Here is a 15,937-nt window from a genome sequence, read left to right as displayed (position 1 = left end):
TGAAAATAAGATAAAGAGAACATGCCCTGAAAAGTGAAGAATAATAATAAAAGTAATGTTGTATGTGGTTTAAAAAACAAAAAATAAGGTAATGCTATATGTAGCCTTAAGAATTGTATATAAGCATTAAATACACTTTAGCCGTAAATAACTACAAAAATTTGGCTTTTTAGCGACAGGTGAACCTCTCTAAATTCTAAAAATCCGTCGCTGGACATACCTAGCTACGGATCTATCGACAGAATCACTCTGTTGGTAAAATCTTGTCGCTAAATGGTTTAGAGATGAGCAAAAATTATGTTGCTAAATTTAGCAACGGCGAAAAAAAAATCCTCGATCCATTTACCACTTCGAAACCTCACTCGAGTCAACTCGGCTCAGCTTTCCATGTAAGACTCCTTAAATGCAATTAGTAAGAGTCAAATCTGTGACCTCAAAGTTACATGGTGAAATTCTTACCAATTATACCAAATACTATTCGTTTACTTCTACGCACATAATTGATTATAAGTGAAAGAAAAATCTGTCTCTATTACATATTTCGTCTTCAAAGTAATATTTTACATAATTCGATTCTAAAATATTATATCAACAACGGAATTAAAAATCCGTCGCTCATTTTAGTAACAGAAAAATTCGTCGCTCATATTAGCAACAGAATTAATAATTCGTCGCTAAATCTAACAACAGGAAAAAACCGCCCTTAAATTAAAGACGGATTTTAAATTCCGTTTCTAATTTAGAGACAGGTATTTAATTTCGTCTCAAATTTAAAGACGGATTTTTTAATTCAGTCTCTAATTTAGAAACGGATTGAAATCCGTCTCTAATATTCCGTTGCTATATACAGCCTTAAGCATTAAATACACTTTGGGGTTGTTCGGTCTAAGAGGGGGATGATTTAGGGTTGTTTGAGGTGCGTGTGGATGGTTTATGGGTGGTCGACTTGAGAGGGGGTGGTTACGGGCTAAGAGGTGGTGATTTTGTGGTTGTTCGAGCTAAGAGGGGTGGTTTTAGGGTTGTTAGGGGTACGTGTGGGTGGTTTCTAGGTCATTCAGGGCAAGGGAGGGTGGTTATAGGGTGTGAGATTGGTGGTTTCAGGGTGGTTGCTGGGTGATATTTGCGGGGTGGGTGTTGTTGTTGGTGGTGGTCAATTTATTATTTACCTTCACTTTCTCTAGAATTAGTTATAAACACCTGCGTGTATTGTACACTCAATTAAGGGTCTGTTCACATTTACTCAACTGAATTGAAATGAATATTTTAAGAGATAAGAAAATTAGGAGCTGAACTGAAATGAACTGATTGGAGCTGAACTAACTGAAATGAAATTAAGATGAAATGAACATGCCCTAACACAAGGTTTGTTTATGCTCTTCATTTGATAATCTCTCTGCTTTCTCTTTCTTACTCTTAATTATCTATTTTTTGATTCATTAATCAACTAATATGTAATTTTGTCTTAAAATTCGTGTCTGGATGAAAATTTCAACTAATACTTAACGGAGAAGGTATAATAAATTTAAAAACTCATAACTAATACGGAGTATTCGTGTATACAAAATACGGAGTATTAGTGTAACTAATACGGAATACTTACTTTTTAAATATCTTTATTTCAAACAAAATTAGATACCAGTGATTCAACCGAAACCTTAAATTTCAATTCATTTATCATTGACTTCATTGTCCTTTTACAACATCCAAAAAAAAAAAAAAAAAAAAAAAAAAAAAAAAAGGAAAAAAGGCATATTGATATATTAATGTCCTTTCCTTCCTCCATTCCTCTGATTCCTCTTCCTAGTTTGTTGGTTTCTTTAGATTTCTTTCATTTTCTCTCTCTTCTCTTAGTGAGAGAAAGTGGGTGGGTCCAGCAGATCCAATGTTACAAGTTTTCTTTCTCTTCATCTTCTCAATCCAATGAAAATCCTTCTTTTTTTTCTTCAATTTTCTTCATTTTTAAGAAATACCCACTTCATAATTTAACCTCTTCTAGTCTTCTCAAGATTTTTGGTTGTTTTTGTTTGAAGGGTTAAGAAGATTTTTGATACTCTGTCTCAATTTCAGGTAAATATTGCTCTAAATTTTCTCTCTCTTTGAAATTTTACTCATGGGGTTTTTCTCAAACACTAATCTGTATAATTACAATCTTTTTTGCTGTTTAATTTTTAATTTTAAAATGTTTTTTTTCTTTTTGGCTATGAATTTATAATCTGGGTTTTCAAAATCATATCAAAATTTTAGCTGTGAATATCACTTTCTCTCTCTAACTTTCTCTCACTACTGTCAGAAAAAAAAAAAACAATGTGGGGATTGAGATTTGATGGTCTAAGAATCTGTTGAAAAGTGAGTACAAAAGAATTTCATGTTACTTTTTTTTTTGTCCTTTTTTTTCTTTTCTAGATTTTAAAGCATTTTTATAAAACTAAAAAGCTTCAAAGATTAATTTTTTTTTTTCTGGGTAAAAAATTGATCTGTGTTCTAAGCTCAATCTGGTAATTTTGTAATAATCCTTGATTTTCTGTGTTATAGTTTCTGCCATTGATGTATTTTTTTTTTTTTGAAAGAATCTGCCATTGATGTATTCAAATAGTGTAATTCAGTAATTCTGTAGTTTGTTTTATTGATTTTTTCATTTCAGCCAAATTACAGTTTTGACCTTGGTTTTTTATTTTTTTAAATAAAAATAAAACTGAGATGCTAATTTAGAATTATTAGTTCTAGTATGAGTTAATGAGTGTTAATCTATATTTAGAAAATGTTCTTGTAAGCTAATAATTTGGTAGCTTAAGAAGCTATAATTTCATAATACTTCCGTCTAGATTTAGTTGTCACATTATTACTTCAAAATACGCTGTCAATGCGACAACTAATTTTGGACAAAGGGAGTATTAACTTAACTAAGAAGAGGAAATTGATATGTGTCACACTTTTCATGTACATGTTCATACAAAAGTTGTGGGTGTTGTTGAAGATAATTAAATCTTGTGTGATATTTTAAATTTCAAAAATGAAGCTTGATTTGTTTTACTTTAAATTATTTGTTTATAATTACCACTAACTTTCTGTTAGTTTGTTTCTAGATGAATTTGATTCATTGACACTTAACACAGTTGCACATTGTTGTGAGCAGGGCAAATAATGCAGTGCCAAAGCTACTTACCTGTGTATAATTCACAGTACGATCTCAATGTCGATGTAAATGGTGGTGCGACGCCCCTGATTAGTGGCAATGGGACCTTTCGAAGTGGGCATTACAACGATTTTGTGCCACTTTCGCCGGTTCCACCACCAGGGCAGCTTGCTTATAAGGAAATGTTGCGCCGGACAATGGTCCTACATGAGGTTGCATTTAAGGATCAGGTACCGTAGAACCTTACTCAGGGCGGTTCAATCTCATACAGTAATAGTCATATAGAATTTGGGGTCTATGATGTTCTGTTCATTGAATTTTCATCACAAGCTTTTTATTATTTTATCATATTTTGAAGTTGAATTGTGGAGTATAGAGTATCAATCAATCAAAGCCTTAATCCCACAAGTGGGGTCGGTTATATGAACCAAATTTGATTATCATCGACGAAGGTGGAGTATAGAGTGTAGACTTGATGATTTATAAACTTTCATTTAGTCAGTACTTGTATAGAATTTGTGTTATCATTACAAGGTGTTATTTTTGTAAAAATCAGTTTGGCTATCTTTTCTTGCTACCAATTTACCATATGTTATTGAATCTCATTGACTTCAATTTGTTATTTTGTCTATGCTTAAGGGTGAACGGCCTGAATGGTATTAACGTCTACTATGTATGGTGTTGTGCATTTGCCCTGGATGCTTAGTTCCTACTTTTAAGCGCTAGTAATGTTGTCAATTGTTTGGGAAGCAAGAAATTTGTTTTGCATTGTTTCATGATCTTCGCCTTTTTCAACTCCCTCCTAAATAAAATAAGGACCACTATCATATCATTTGAGGACTGATAAGCACTCTAAAAAGTTTGGATAGGATCTCAAAATTGACCTTTTACTTTAGAAGTCATTTCTTGCATGAATGCGGTTGAAATGTAGTATAGTCCAACTATCTATATATATATACCTTCTTGTTTTAGTTGTAGTTGACCGTACCAATGACAAAAAATGAGCTATTGATTCACTCCCTAATTTTTTTTTGCTTTCAGGTTCAAGAATTGCATCGGCTTTATAGAAGACAGAAGGAATTGATGGATGAAGTAAAAAATAATGAAATGTATATGAGCCATTTACAAATAGAGGTCCAAAGGTCAAGTTCATCATCGGCAAAGATCTCATCTAGATGTGGTCAAAATACTACTCTTTACAGTGTTCCATTCATTAATTCTCAGTATACACCATATTCCACAGGTAGAGATAACAATCCGGCATCTCTCAGTTTTTTGAATGAACCAAAACCACCTGTAAGTCCCGTTGCTTCACAGACTGGTGGCACTTTCAAAAGTCTAGACTTTGCAGAATCCAAGTGCAAGAAAGTTAAAGGAAAGCTTTTAGACCTTGAGCTTCCGGCTGAGATGTACATTGACAGTGATGACGAGAGATCTATAGAAGATATGGAATTCTCAAAGGCTCCTACTCCTACCACTCTGCCTTCAAATAAAAGGTTCAAGGTAGTGGTTGAGACTTCTGCAATGGCTTCCACTGCAAAGAGATCATTGGGTCCTGTTTTGCAAGGAGAGCATCTCAGTCCTTGCTCAATTACAGGGAGCAAAATTACTTTGGCCGACTTAAATGAACCTCTGGCGACATCTTGTTTGGAAGAGAGTGGTGGGGACAAAGGAATTAGCTCTTTCTTGGAAATCTCGGAAATTAATCATGATCTGTCTAATATCGGGAATACTATATCAGGTGGTATTGCTGATAATGTGACAAGGAAACCTCTTGCTCAATCTGACAAGGGTATATCTGAGGTGGGTTTTGCTACATCTGGGAGAAAGCCTTCCTACTGTTTGGGGAAGAATCCTCTTGTTGTTCAAGCACTTCCCTCTTTTGACAACCAACTAACCAGCAGTAAAGGTGCTAGAAACTGTGGCAGACGGAAAGGGCTTATTAATAATAAGGTCGATGCTAGTGTACCGTGTAGTCCAAATTTTAGGGTAGCTAGGTCCTTAAGAAGCAGCTGTTCTGACTTCAAGTCCAAAGAATCAGTGGTTTGCACGTCATCCAAAACTTCTGATTCAAATGGCTTTGATTTGAACTCTGATGTGATGGAAAATTCAGAATTTACACCATCTGATGATACATCAAATAGCGGATTTTCCACTGAAGCTGAAACTGTGAAAAGGAGCAAGATATGCAGAATGATTGATATCAACTTGCCATGTGATGAAGAGCCAGTTATTCAAGATGATAAAACCGTACATGATCATGAGAACTCAGGTCGGTTGAAATTGAATTTTTGTATGAATGATGACAGTTTACCGCCTAAGTCACCCTCTTTGGAAAAAACTCAGTTAGAAATTGATTTGGAGGCTCCTATTAGCCCAGAAGTAAAGGAGTGCTCCCCACCTAGGGGAGACTCTGAAGATAATCAGTCAGAAGAGGGTAGTGACCGCTTTATGGAACTTGCAAAGATTGCAGCTGATGCCATTGTATCAATTTCTTCGTCTAATTCTCTATCTTACCAAGAGGATTTGGACTTGCAAAAATGTGAATCGTCTGTAAGTGGAAATCTAGAATGGTTTGCTGGGTTAATCAACTCCCTTTCCTCCGACCTAGAGAATGATTTCGACACAATTAACTGCAAGGATACTTGTAGTATTGATGATTTTGAGGCAATGACATTGGAACTCCCTGAATTGAAATCGGAAGACTTTTTGTGTAAAAACAATGTCCAAATCTCGAATGAGACTTGCTCGACGGTGTTGCCTTGCCAGACAAGAAGGGGTAGAACAAAAAGATCAAAGAGGAAGGACTTCCAAAGGGAAGTTCTGCCTTCTCTTGTTTCTCTATCAAGGTATGAGGTTACTGAGGATATCATGATGATAGAAGGGCTAATGGAAGCAGCAGGTACCCCTTGGAGTCTAAGTAAGACAAGGAGAGCTTGTAGAACGGGAAGAAAACCTCGGGTGGCCAAGCAGCAGACTTTTGATGATAAAGTTCAAGAACTGAGTGCTCTTATCAGCTGGGGTAAGGTCAACAGGCGGCCTAGAGGACGAAGAAGTCCTGCTAGTCCTACTACTATATCAAAATGGCTCGGGCATGATTTATGACAGGATTATTATAACAGAAGTATGCAGTTTCCATTACAAAAGTCATGTATTTACAAACTTATTGATTGAATGGCCCTCTCTTTTATTGTTAACTTAGGATCATGATTTAGGGCAGGATATAGAGCTTTGATATTATTTCCATGTCTGAATAATAGATGTGGTGCTTTAGTCTATTGTCACTTGTAACGCTGACTGTCGAATTACGCCTATTTGTGACGTAAATTTGAGAAAGCTAGTGAAGAGAGGCTGTTCTGTATATCTTGAAATTGGAAAAATAGATCAAAATTTCTTTTGGTATTTAACAATGATTGATAAGATTACTAGTACTGCAGCACATAACCTTTTGTTTTCTCTTGGTGAGACTTTCTGTGATACTGCCAAAGGTATGAATAAAAGCAATAAGATAAATGTGCAAATTTTGGAAAGGGAAAGAAAGGGACAGCTTCTGAGACAATGTATAAGAGGAGTGCCAATACTTTATAAAAGCCAAAATAATTCAATTAGTTGTCTATTTAATAATTAATCTTGAAATGGTTTTAGTGGTAATGAGTCTGATGAATACCAATGCAAATACGACTGAAGTAGGACCAATAAATAAAATATCAAAAAATATCTTGATAGGATTGAGGTGTTAAGTTGATTATAAGTTAAACTTATAGGAGATTATTATACACCCCTTGTTGTTTTGTCATCAATATAGAATACATAATGGAAAATGATGTAGACAAAGTTTGTTCTTGTCTTAGATACCACAACACAACTTGATAAGTATAACAGATTAATTTAGTTGACATCCACATATCGTCTTTGTAATTCATGCTCTTAAACATGTTTCTTTTCAAGTCTGATCTTTAAACGAATAACTTTGTTGAGTTTAGTTCAAAGTAGAAAAGTGCAAAGACCACAAAACCGTGTTTGAAACTTTGAAAGTATCCTGTTGTACGAAAATGTAAATAATTTCCGCTAAATTTTTTACTCTCGAAAGTATTAAAGTAAGACCGATTGAGTTAGAAATCAATTTTTTTTTTTTTTTTTTTTTAAAAAAAAGAAAAAAAAGAAATCAATTTCTTCTACTTTCTATTACAAGAAATCTCTAAGGTCTTTTATTTGTGATTTCAATAGAAATGATTGGAAAAGTTATAAATTCCAAGAATATGTCACTAATTGCTAATATTCTCTACATATTATCCATATATATATATATATATATATATATATATATATATATATATATATATATATATATATATATAGGGGAGGGATCCGGTGAGAATAGGTCCATATGTGAGAATTCATACTTATATGAGAACTGATTTAAAATTTAGAACATGTGAATTAAAATTTTGAACATATGAGTAATAATTTAGAACATTTGTGTGAGTAATATGTTTAGAACATCTGATTTAAGAATTAGAACAAGTGATTAAAAATTTATAAAATTTGCTTTATGAAATTTTAAACATATGAGTAAAATTTAGACATATGATTTAAGATTATGAACATGTGAATAAAAATTTAGAACAAACTGATATAGAATATAGAAAGTGTGAGTAAATAATTTAGAACATACGAGTAAAAAAATAGAACATACAATTTAAAATCTGGAACATATAATTAAAAATCTTAAAACACACGTTTTAAAATTTAGAACATACAAGTTAATTTTGGAACAAGTTATTTAAAATTTATGACATCGAACTTAACTAATTTATGGTTTAGAACATGTGAGTACTAAATTAGAACATTTAATTTAATTTAGAATACCTAAGGAAAAGTTTAGAACATCAAATTTAAAATTTAGAACATGCGAGTAAAAATTTAGAACATAAAAAGTGTTCTCACATAAGAAAAATTCTCATATAAGAAAATTTCTCACGAGAGCCTTTCCCTACAACGAATTGCTAATTCAATTAGCGGTTTCATTTATTTTGTTTCGTGTACCTGAATTTCAAGTAAGTAAGTAAACCGCTAATTCAATTAGCGGTTTTACTTTAAAAAAAAATATAAATATAAATTAATTTTTATGGTGAGATAGACGGTATGTACGGAATATTTACAAAAACTAACAAAATCTTGGAATTTACTACGTATATCTTTTCTAACAATATTAATCTCAATTTTTACGTGTCCACATCAACAAATTATTAGTGCCATGAAACCCTTTCATGGCAAGTTAGCAACACCTTTGAAATGGATTCATTCTTTCAGACTTTCAAATTCATCTTTATCACTCAAAAATTGCTCAAGTTCATCTCGAATTCTGGAAAAACTCTCAAACCCTTCTCAAATGAAGCAAATTCTCGCCCAAATTATCATTCAGAATCAACATTTGGACCAATTTTATCTTATGAAGTTCATTGATATTTGTGCTACTTCAAATGGGTTCACTTCCTCTGCTCTTATTTTCTCTCATTTTCATGAATTTTTCGACTCTTTTGTTTGTAATTCAGTCCTTAGAACTTATACCCATTTAAAGAAACATTGGCATTCAATTTTTGTGTATGTACAAATGCATAAACATGGTGTATCCCCTGATTTATTGACTTTTCCTGCTGTAATTAAATCAACTGCTAATTTGGGTCGTCGTAGATTAGGGAAATCATTGCATTGTTGCGTAATTAAGATGGGTTTTGGTTCAGATTTGTTTGCAAATACTGCACTTGTTCATATGTATTGTTCTTGTACTTGTTCATCGATTGATGATGCCCGTAGAGTGTTTGATGAAATGCCTGAGAGAAATTCTGTTTCTTGGAACGCGTTGATTACTGGTTATGTACATGGAAGGCGGTTTTTAGAGGCGTTTGATGTGTTTAGGGACATGATGAGGGATGGGGTAGAGTTAAGGGAGGTGACTATGGTGGGGCTATTATCGGCTTGTGCTAACTTAGGAGCTCTGGATCATGGGAGGTGGGTTCATGACTATATAAGGCGAAATGGGTTGGCGTTGAATGTATATGTTGGCACTGCTCTTATTGATATGTATGCAAAATGTGGGAATCTTGAGGAAGGTTGTAAGGTTTTTAAGGCAATGAAGATTAAAAATGTGTGCACTTGGAATGTTTTGATTTCAGCATACTCAATGAATGGACGAGGAGAGGATGCTTTGACGGCGTTTTATAGCATGGTTTTTGATGACTATAAGCCTGATGATGTTACATTTTTGGCTGTTTTATCGGCTTGTTTTCATGAAGGTCTTGTTGGTGAGGCCAGGTCTCATTTTAGAAGTATGAAAGAGGTGTTTGGAGTGGAACCAAAGATGGAGCATTATGGTTGTATGATTGATCTGCTCAGCCGAGGTGACTTAATTGATGAAGCCATGGAACTAATTAGGACCATGCCCTTGATTCCAGACCCGACCATTTGGAGAGCATTGCTTCGTGCCTTTCAAGTTCATGAAAATGTCCATTTGGTTGAACTTGTAATTCTGAAACTCGTTGAACTAGAACCACAGAATGGAGATAACTTTTTCTTACTGTCAAATTTATATATCCAACAGCAAAGATGGGCAGAAGTTGAGGTAGTGAGGGAAATGATTAAGGATAGAGGTATCCAGAATCTTCCTGGCTACAGTTCAGTTGTTATCAACAGTGAAATATTTGAATTCGTTGCATCATATGATATTAAACCTGGACTTGAGGAGATACATAAACTTTTGGCATGTATGGCCGAGAATCCAAGACTATCAAGCTGTGTTACTGATAGTGAAATGTTGTAGCATGATCTTGTTGAAGAGAACATTTTTTGGTTGCCTCTTCTCCTTTTGTAAATCAGTTATTACCTAAAATTAACCTTCATAAGATTTTTGCCAAAGTTAACCTATCTCTGTGCTCCGGGATAGGCTGGAGCTTGGTAATTGGTATCTCACCTGAAAGCCGAAGCCAAGAAGACATAAATGACTCAGGCTTACCTCTCATGAAAATTTTAAAGTTCATTATCAGATTGCTCTGGTAATGCCTGAACCCCTTCAATTAAAAATGCTAACTGAGCTACAATGTCACTATGATTATGTCTTGTTAATTTGTGGACTGCTTGTCCAATTTTTCTTCTGAACAGGTAACTATGTGTCACAAACTGACGACCTCAGTATTTTTTATGCTTTTTTAAGAGGCTATTTTAAAGTTTTGATAATATACCAATTACATTAAATGGATTATAGGAAGCTGCTGCATGAAAATCAATGGAGCAGCACTCCTTATCAGATTAAATTCAATTTTACTGAGATGGACAACAAAACTAGCTGGAAGCCTGGAATATGATTCAACAAATTCCATGAACTCATATTGGAGTTCATCCACTTCCAAAGCTTTTGCAACAAGGTAAGTGGGATTTGTAATCCCTTGCTTCTTCTCTTCGATTACTGTTTTGGAAGTACTTTTTCCTTGGTGAAACTTTCAACTTTAATGTAGTTTTTTTTGCTATTCATACGTTTACACGTCTGTGGCAGACCTGCTGATTATTATGTGGGAAAATAGTATTGTAAAAAACAAAAAGGAGAAAAGGAAAACTCTATTATGGAACATTATGCATATGGTCATCTATGGTGACAATAAGCTGTATTCTGATCAACTGTGCCTAAAATTGTCAAAAAATAATAACCTTTTTATCTTTTGGTAAAAGTAAATCAATATTCTTTTTTGCTCAAAATAATTTCTCTTTTACTTATTTTAGATCATAACTAACCAAAAAGAAAAAAATTAACCTTGATTTCCCCACTATCCTGCTCCTAAAGTTATTACAATTATGACATCTGCTGGCATGTAGTTCAGTTCTTATTTTGGAATGTGCTGTTGCTATGCATGATAGGTTTACAACAAAGCTGAGTATCTTTTTTGCAGCATAGTGACTGTTGCACCTATGGCTGAGACTGAGAGGACCCTTTTCTATTCCCGGGTGTTGGAATCATTGTTAAGTCATCATGAGGCTGTGTTTTGGGGAGCATATATACTGAATCTGAACGAGTATGTAAAATTCATATTTTCATGTTACAGCTGAAAATAATTAAACAAATAATCTGAATATATCCCTGACAGTTAAGCAACTAATAGGGGTGATATGTGAGCCCTTAGGCCTTAATCCAAATCTGACTAAGATTTGCAAGGGTAAGGCTATTTCACCCCCTGTTAGTTACTTAACTAGCTAGGCAAATATAATTTTTCATATTTAAAATGGAAAACACTTGTGTCTTGTTGGTACAGCCTTTTGAAGGCTTTCCCGACATGGCATAATTTTGCCGGTTTCTCTACTAATAAACATTCAAAAAACTGCATACAGGGCAGTACTTTGTGTGACCACTATCATCAATACACAAAAAGCAAAATATGCCAACCTCAAATCTTTCACTGGAACAGTGGAATGTTGTTCTTTGTAAATATTACTGCATATTACTTTGACATTGATTTGTTGAGCTGGCTGAAGCAGAGTATTGCTTTATACTTCAAATGTATGTGCTCCAAGTTGAGTGAAATGAGGACTCTGACGAGCTACTTGAAGCAGTTCAAAATCATCATAAACATCACGATACACCTCCAAATTAGCCTCCGCGTTCATCAGAGCTGATACACATAGCTCTTTCCTCCATTCTTCCAGGCGTGGAAATCCCACTTTATCCGCATACAGGTCACAGTACTGCAGCAAAAGGCATAATTAAAGGTAATTGACAGCAGAAAAACTATTGGACTTTCTTATGGTACTTGAAACACTGAAGAATCTGTAAAGTGCTGCAATTTAATGCATTTGATTGATGTTCATGTAAAAGAAAATTTAGTTAGACAACATGTCCGTTTACCTCAAAATTGGCAATATCATGAGTGTTATGCTTTGGGATGGCAGCAGCTTCCCTGGACTGATAGAAATCTTTGATTTCCTTCATCATTTCTTCCCAAGATGGCAATTGTTTTTTCCCTGACAGCAGCTGAGCAATCCATTTTGCTTGTGACTCGAAGAAAGGAAACCCTATGATCTATTAATTCAATTAACGAAACCCATCATGATATAGAAATATGTTGTCACACTAGCAGGACTATAAATTTCAAACTATGACACAGAGTTGTACAAGGCCAAATGATTTGTTAATGTTATTGCAGGAGATCTGAAGATATTAATTAATACCTTCCTAGGTATTCCAACAAATGATAGAGAAGGAGCAAGCGAAGGAGGGAACGTATGCTCGTATAAAGGTCCAACGCGATCATCATCCACCTCAATGATTCCTTTGGTGTCAAGAAATGGAAATGTATATGAATACCTACAGTAAATAGTAAGTCTCTTCACGGTTAATCTTAATCATCAATCATGTTTCTTTATTAGCAAAAGAAAAGTTGTAGTAGTTGCATGAAATTATGGGTAAACTTTCTTTTGCTTACAACTGTACCTAACTTTCCGACTTTCTTCAGACATCATTTTCATAACAACATTCTGAAAACTTGAAGAACTGTATATTATTATTTGCAATACTTCCTGCTTAAGAAACTTGCATGTCACCATGATCCAAAAAAGTTGGTCCCATTATGTTGTTATTGTGATGATTTACAATACTATTGTTGGAATAACTTATAATACAAGATGCATGCTTACATAGAGTGCTCAATCTTTGACTTCCCGTACCAATTAGGTAATCATCAAGCCTTTGCACACTTTTGGGACAAGGATGGCACCTTGAGGAGTCTAAGCTAGTAACACATACACTTGGGTGTTTGGTGTACTCAGGTGACTATATATATTTACTCCAATTTTTAATTATTATTGTTTGTTTTACTAGTACTCCAAGTCTCCAAATTACTCGTGTTTGTCTAGCTTGACTAGCTGTACAATTGATGTAATATTACTCGTAAAGAAATTTATAAAAATTTTAAATTGATATCTTCTAGTCTATATGTTAAAACATCTAAATTAATAGTGACTCAACAATATATTCTTTGATGTATACTTGTTTAGCAATTTTATCGTGGTAATATAAAATACTCGTTGATGTGATTTTTTTTTTAAAATTTTTTTATAATAGGTTAGTGACCTACTCCATGAATTATCATAATAACATAAGTAAGGTTTGTTCTCTTCAGCTTATTTTCAGTTTAGTTTAACTCAGCTAAGCTCCAATAACTTCAGTTCAGTTCAGTTAAGTTTTTATCTATCTATATCTATATATATATATATATCGCCTTGCTATTGTAAAAAAATAAACAATAAAAAAAATTCATACTCGTAATAATTAATGACTTAAAAAGGATAACAAAAAAATGGAATTGATTTATTACCCGGTGCAATATATGATAGTATCGGCAGTGATGCAAGAACCATCCTCAAACAACACTCTTCCATCTTCTTCAAGACAGTCAATCTGCAGTATAATTTACCAAAAGTTTAAATGTTATGTTTTAATTTAGATTGGTGGTTGAAACTTGAGGCTAGGACGGAATCTGATCGTCTATATTTTAAGGTCATTAATTCATTACTTATTAGATTTACCAAAAGTTTAAACATTATGTTTTAATTCATATTGATGAATGAGACTTGAGACTAGGACGGAATCTGATCATCTATATTTTAAGGTCATTAGTTCATTAATTATTAGATGTGTGGAACGTGGACATAAATAAAATATGTAATTTGAATCCGTATGTTGATTTGTATTTTATTTTTCGATGGCGTGGCATGGAAAACAAATCAATTGATTATTTTGTGTGTCAATTTTACCTTTGGGCAAAGATGCAGGTTTTTATGGTTGGCAAATACTTTGGAGAAACCTTCAGAGATTGGGGATTTGGCACTGAGATAGATTTCCTTTGCTACTCCCACCAATTCCATTGATAGTTCTTGTCCACTCATTGAACTTCCTACAATCACCACTACCTGCAACATGTATAGATAATTATATGAGCATTTAGTTTCGTGATTCGTAATTCGAATAAAATATTACGCATCAATTGACTTAGAATTGACTATCTTGAGGAAAATTAATAGTCAAAGTTTGCTTCAAAGCTCAAAAATGTGATGTTTAGAGATCTACAATGCTGAAATGGTATTATTTTTTAGAGAAGAATATCCTAACTTCTTATTTATCATTCCTTTTATTAAAAAAATGATATGGATGTAGTTACCTCATCGCGAAATGGATCTGGTATCCGATAAATATGGCTATGCATTTGTCTTCTTTTCCAAGAGTTCATACCTTCAAAAGAATGCATGCAAAAGAGAAGCAACAAAAACATAATGAGTGATGAAAGTGAGTTTATTACTAGAATTGTCTTCCTGCATGCTTAACGTACACTTCTATTATGTACTTTTAACTCTTTTTTTAAGCCATGTGTTATTATGTGAAATAAATGAAGTGTATGATCAAAGTATACCTTTAATTATAGGCAACCTTGGATGAGAATAGTGGCCACTAGCAACAACCACCGCGTCAAACACTTCTTCCACCAATTTTTCACTCTTCTTCTCCTTAGATTTCACCATCCATTTCAACTCCTTGGCAACCTCGGCGAACTCGGCCATACCGACATACTCAACCCTAGTGTTAAACCTTATCATGCCCCTCAACCCAAAATATTCACAAAAATCATTAAGGTACAATAGAACTTCCCTATGGCTAGGAAATCTCCTCATGTCCCTCCCTTTCTTCTCTACAAACGGGAAGTCGGTATACCCCATGATCTCCCTAGGAGATGCTAACCTTAAGGATTCATACATACTACTATGAACCTTAAGGAACTTATTTGCTTTCCCTAAGGGATCTTCTCCCTCGACTTTTGGTTCATAGAGCCATTGCCCTCCTATGTCATGGTTTTGCTCAATGACTACCACATTGTGACCTTCTTTCATGAGCTCTCGGGCTGCCACGAGGCCGGATGGTCCGGCTCCGATGACACATACACTCTTGGATTGGTAACTTTCTACAACCATTGTGGCTTAACTTGTTAGCTTAGTTTTGGTTTGGTGAAGAAAGGATGTTTAATCTCAAAGTGATAGAAAATGAATTTGGTGAATATTGTTGTTGGAAATGGGTTTATATTAAGTTGCGGATCCACATTGACCGATATGGGCCCACATGCACCCACTTAGCTTAAAAAAAATAAAATAAAATAAAAAATTGAAGAGTAAAAAAAAATGCTTATAATCTGACTAGTAATAAAAAAAAAAGAACTTAATTAAGAAGCCAAGAAAATTTAAGGTTAATCCTAGCAAAAATTCAGCCTCCTAGGTAATTACAACTTACAGTAATTAAAAATAGGAGTAAAATATTTAATACCCAATAACCCAACTCCTTTGTCTCTTAAGTATGACCTTTTTTTTCTAATTTTTTTTTATTTGATTGTTAAGACTTTTTGACTTTCACTTATTGCCAAAGCCCAAAAGCATTTCAATTCCTCATTTCTTTCGGTTTTTTCAGGTAAGATTTGAACAGTAATTTCAGTTTTTATTTATATATTATTATGAGTTAAACAAAAAAACAAAGAGAGTACGTTATATAAAGTAAAAGGCAAAAGCTAATGAGCGCCCCCGGGGCGTTAGATAAGAGAATTAAAGTACAAATATTAAAGTAAAATTAACATTAATTACACCGAACGATGCGTGATTTTGTCATGAATTCCTAACTTAATACCATTTTAACCAATATAATTTATCCTTATTTAACGCCCTGGGGCGCTCGTTAGCAAGATCGAAAATAAAAAGCCTTAAAATATGTAACATGTGGTAGCA

General features: G+C 33.9%; 3 protein-coding genes and 1 long non-coding RNA gene across 4 annotated transcripts; 3 read left to right on the top strand and 1 right to left on the bottom strand.

The window, feature by feature from the left end:
* Window positions 1-1,774: 1,774 nt before the first annotated feature.
* Window positions 1,775-6,535, top strand: LOC145601428 (uncharacterized). The gene is made up of 3 exons (XM_081657447.1): window positions 1,775-2,067; window positions 3,134-3,363; window positions 4,175-6,535. Exons 2-3 carry the CDS (start codon window positions 3,142-3,144, stop codon window positions 6,236-6,238), a joined length of 2,286 nt encoding a protein of 761 aa, XP_081513573.1. The 5' UTR covers window positions 1,775-2,067; window positions 3,134-3,141; the 3' UTR covers window positions 6,239-6,535.
* Window positions 6,536-8,390: 1,855 nt separating this feature from the next.
* Window positions 8,391-11,650, top strand: LOC145576219 (pentatricopeptide repeat-containing protein At2g02980, chloroplastic-like). Its single transcript, XM_081634004.1, has 3 exons — window positions 8,391-10,554; window positions 11,074-11,196; window positions 11,510-11,650. Exon 1 carries the CDS (start codon window positions 8,391-8,393, stop codon window positions 9,951-9,953), a length of 1,563 nt encoding a protein of 520 aa, XP_081490130.1. The 3' UTR covers window positions 9,954-10,554; window positions 11,074-11,196; window positions 11,510-11,650.
* Window positions 11,221-15,482, bottom strand: LOC145588604 (flavin-containing monooxygenase FMO GS-OX-like 9). The gene is made up of 7 exons (XM_081645234.1): window positions 14,584-15,482; window positions 14,335-14,405; window positions 13,931-14,086; window positions 13,492-13,574; window positions 12,347-12,482; window positions 12,024-12,197; window positions 11,221-11,863 (listed from the first exon to the last, which is right to left on the bottom strand). Exons 1-7 carry the CDS (start codon window positions 15,137-15,139, stop codon window positions 11,666-11,668), a joined length of 1,374 nt encoding a protein of 457 aa, XP_081501360.1. The 5' UTR covers window positions 15,140-15,482; the 3' UTR covers window positions 11,221-11,665.
* LOC145588613 (uncharacterized) lies at window positions 11,736-13,014 on the top strand. Its single transcript, XR_014101611.1, has 3 exons — window positions 11,736-11,887; window positions 12,322-12,494; window positions 12,849-13,014. It is a non-coding gene; the product is annotated as an uncharacterized LOC145588613 (long non-coding RNA).
* Window positions 15,483-15,937: the final 455 nt, after the last annotated feature.

The sequence above is a fragment of the Chenopodium album genome, chromosome 2, assembly GCF_948465745.1.
Source record: "Chenopodium album chromosome 2, dcCheAlbu1.1, whole genome shotgun sequence".
NCBI lineage: Eukaryota > Viridiplantae > Streptophyta > Magnoliopsida > Caryophyllales > Amaranthaceae > Chenopodium > Chenopodium album.
This window is presented reverse-complemented; position numbering and strand designations above follow the sequence as displayed.

Coding starts and splice junctions, on each gene's coding strand:
- LOC145601428 (XM_081657447.1), top strand. CDS start 3,142: ATGCAGTGCCAAAGCTACTTACCTGTGTATAATTCACAGTACGATCTC. Junction 3,364..4,174: donor AGGTTGCATTTAAGGATCAG/GTACCGTAGAAC, acceptor TTTTGCTTTCAG/GTTCAAGAATTGCATCGGCT.
- LOC145576219 (XM_081634004.1), top strand. CDS start 8,391: ATGAAACCCTTTCATGGCAAGTTAGCAACACCTTTGAAATGGATTCAT.
- LOC145588604 (XM_081645234.1), bottom strand. CDS start 15,139: ATGGTTGTAGAAAGTTACCAATCCAAGAGTGTATGTGTCATCGGAGCC. Junction 14,406..14,583: donor AAGGTTGCCTATAATTAAAG/GTATACTTTGAT, acceptor ATTCTTTTGAAG/GTATGAACTCTTGGAAAAGA. Junction 13,575..13,930: donor ACCTGCATCTTTGCCCAAAG/GTAAAATTGACA, acceptor ATTATACTGCAG/ATTGACTGTCTTGAAGAAGA.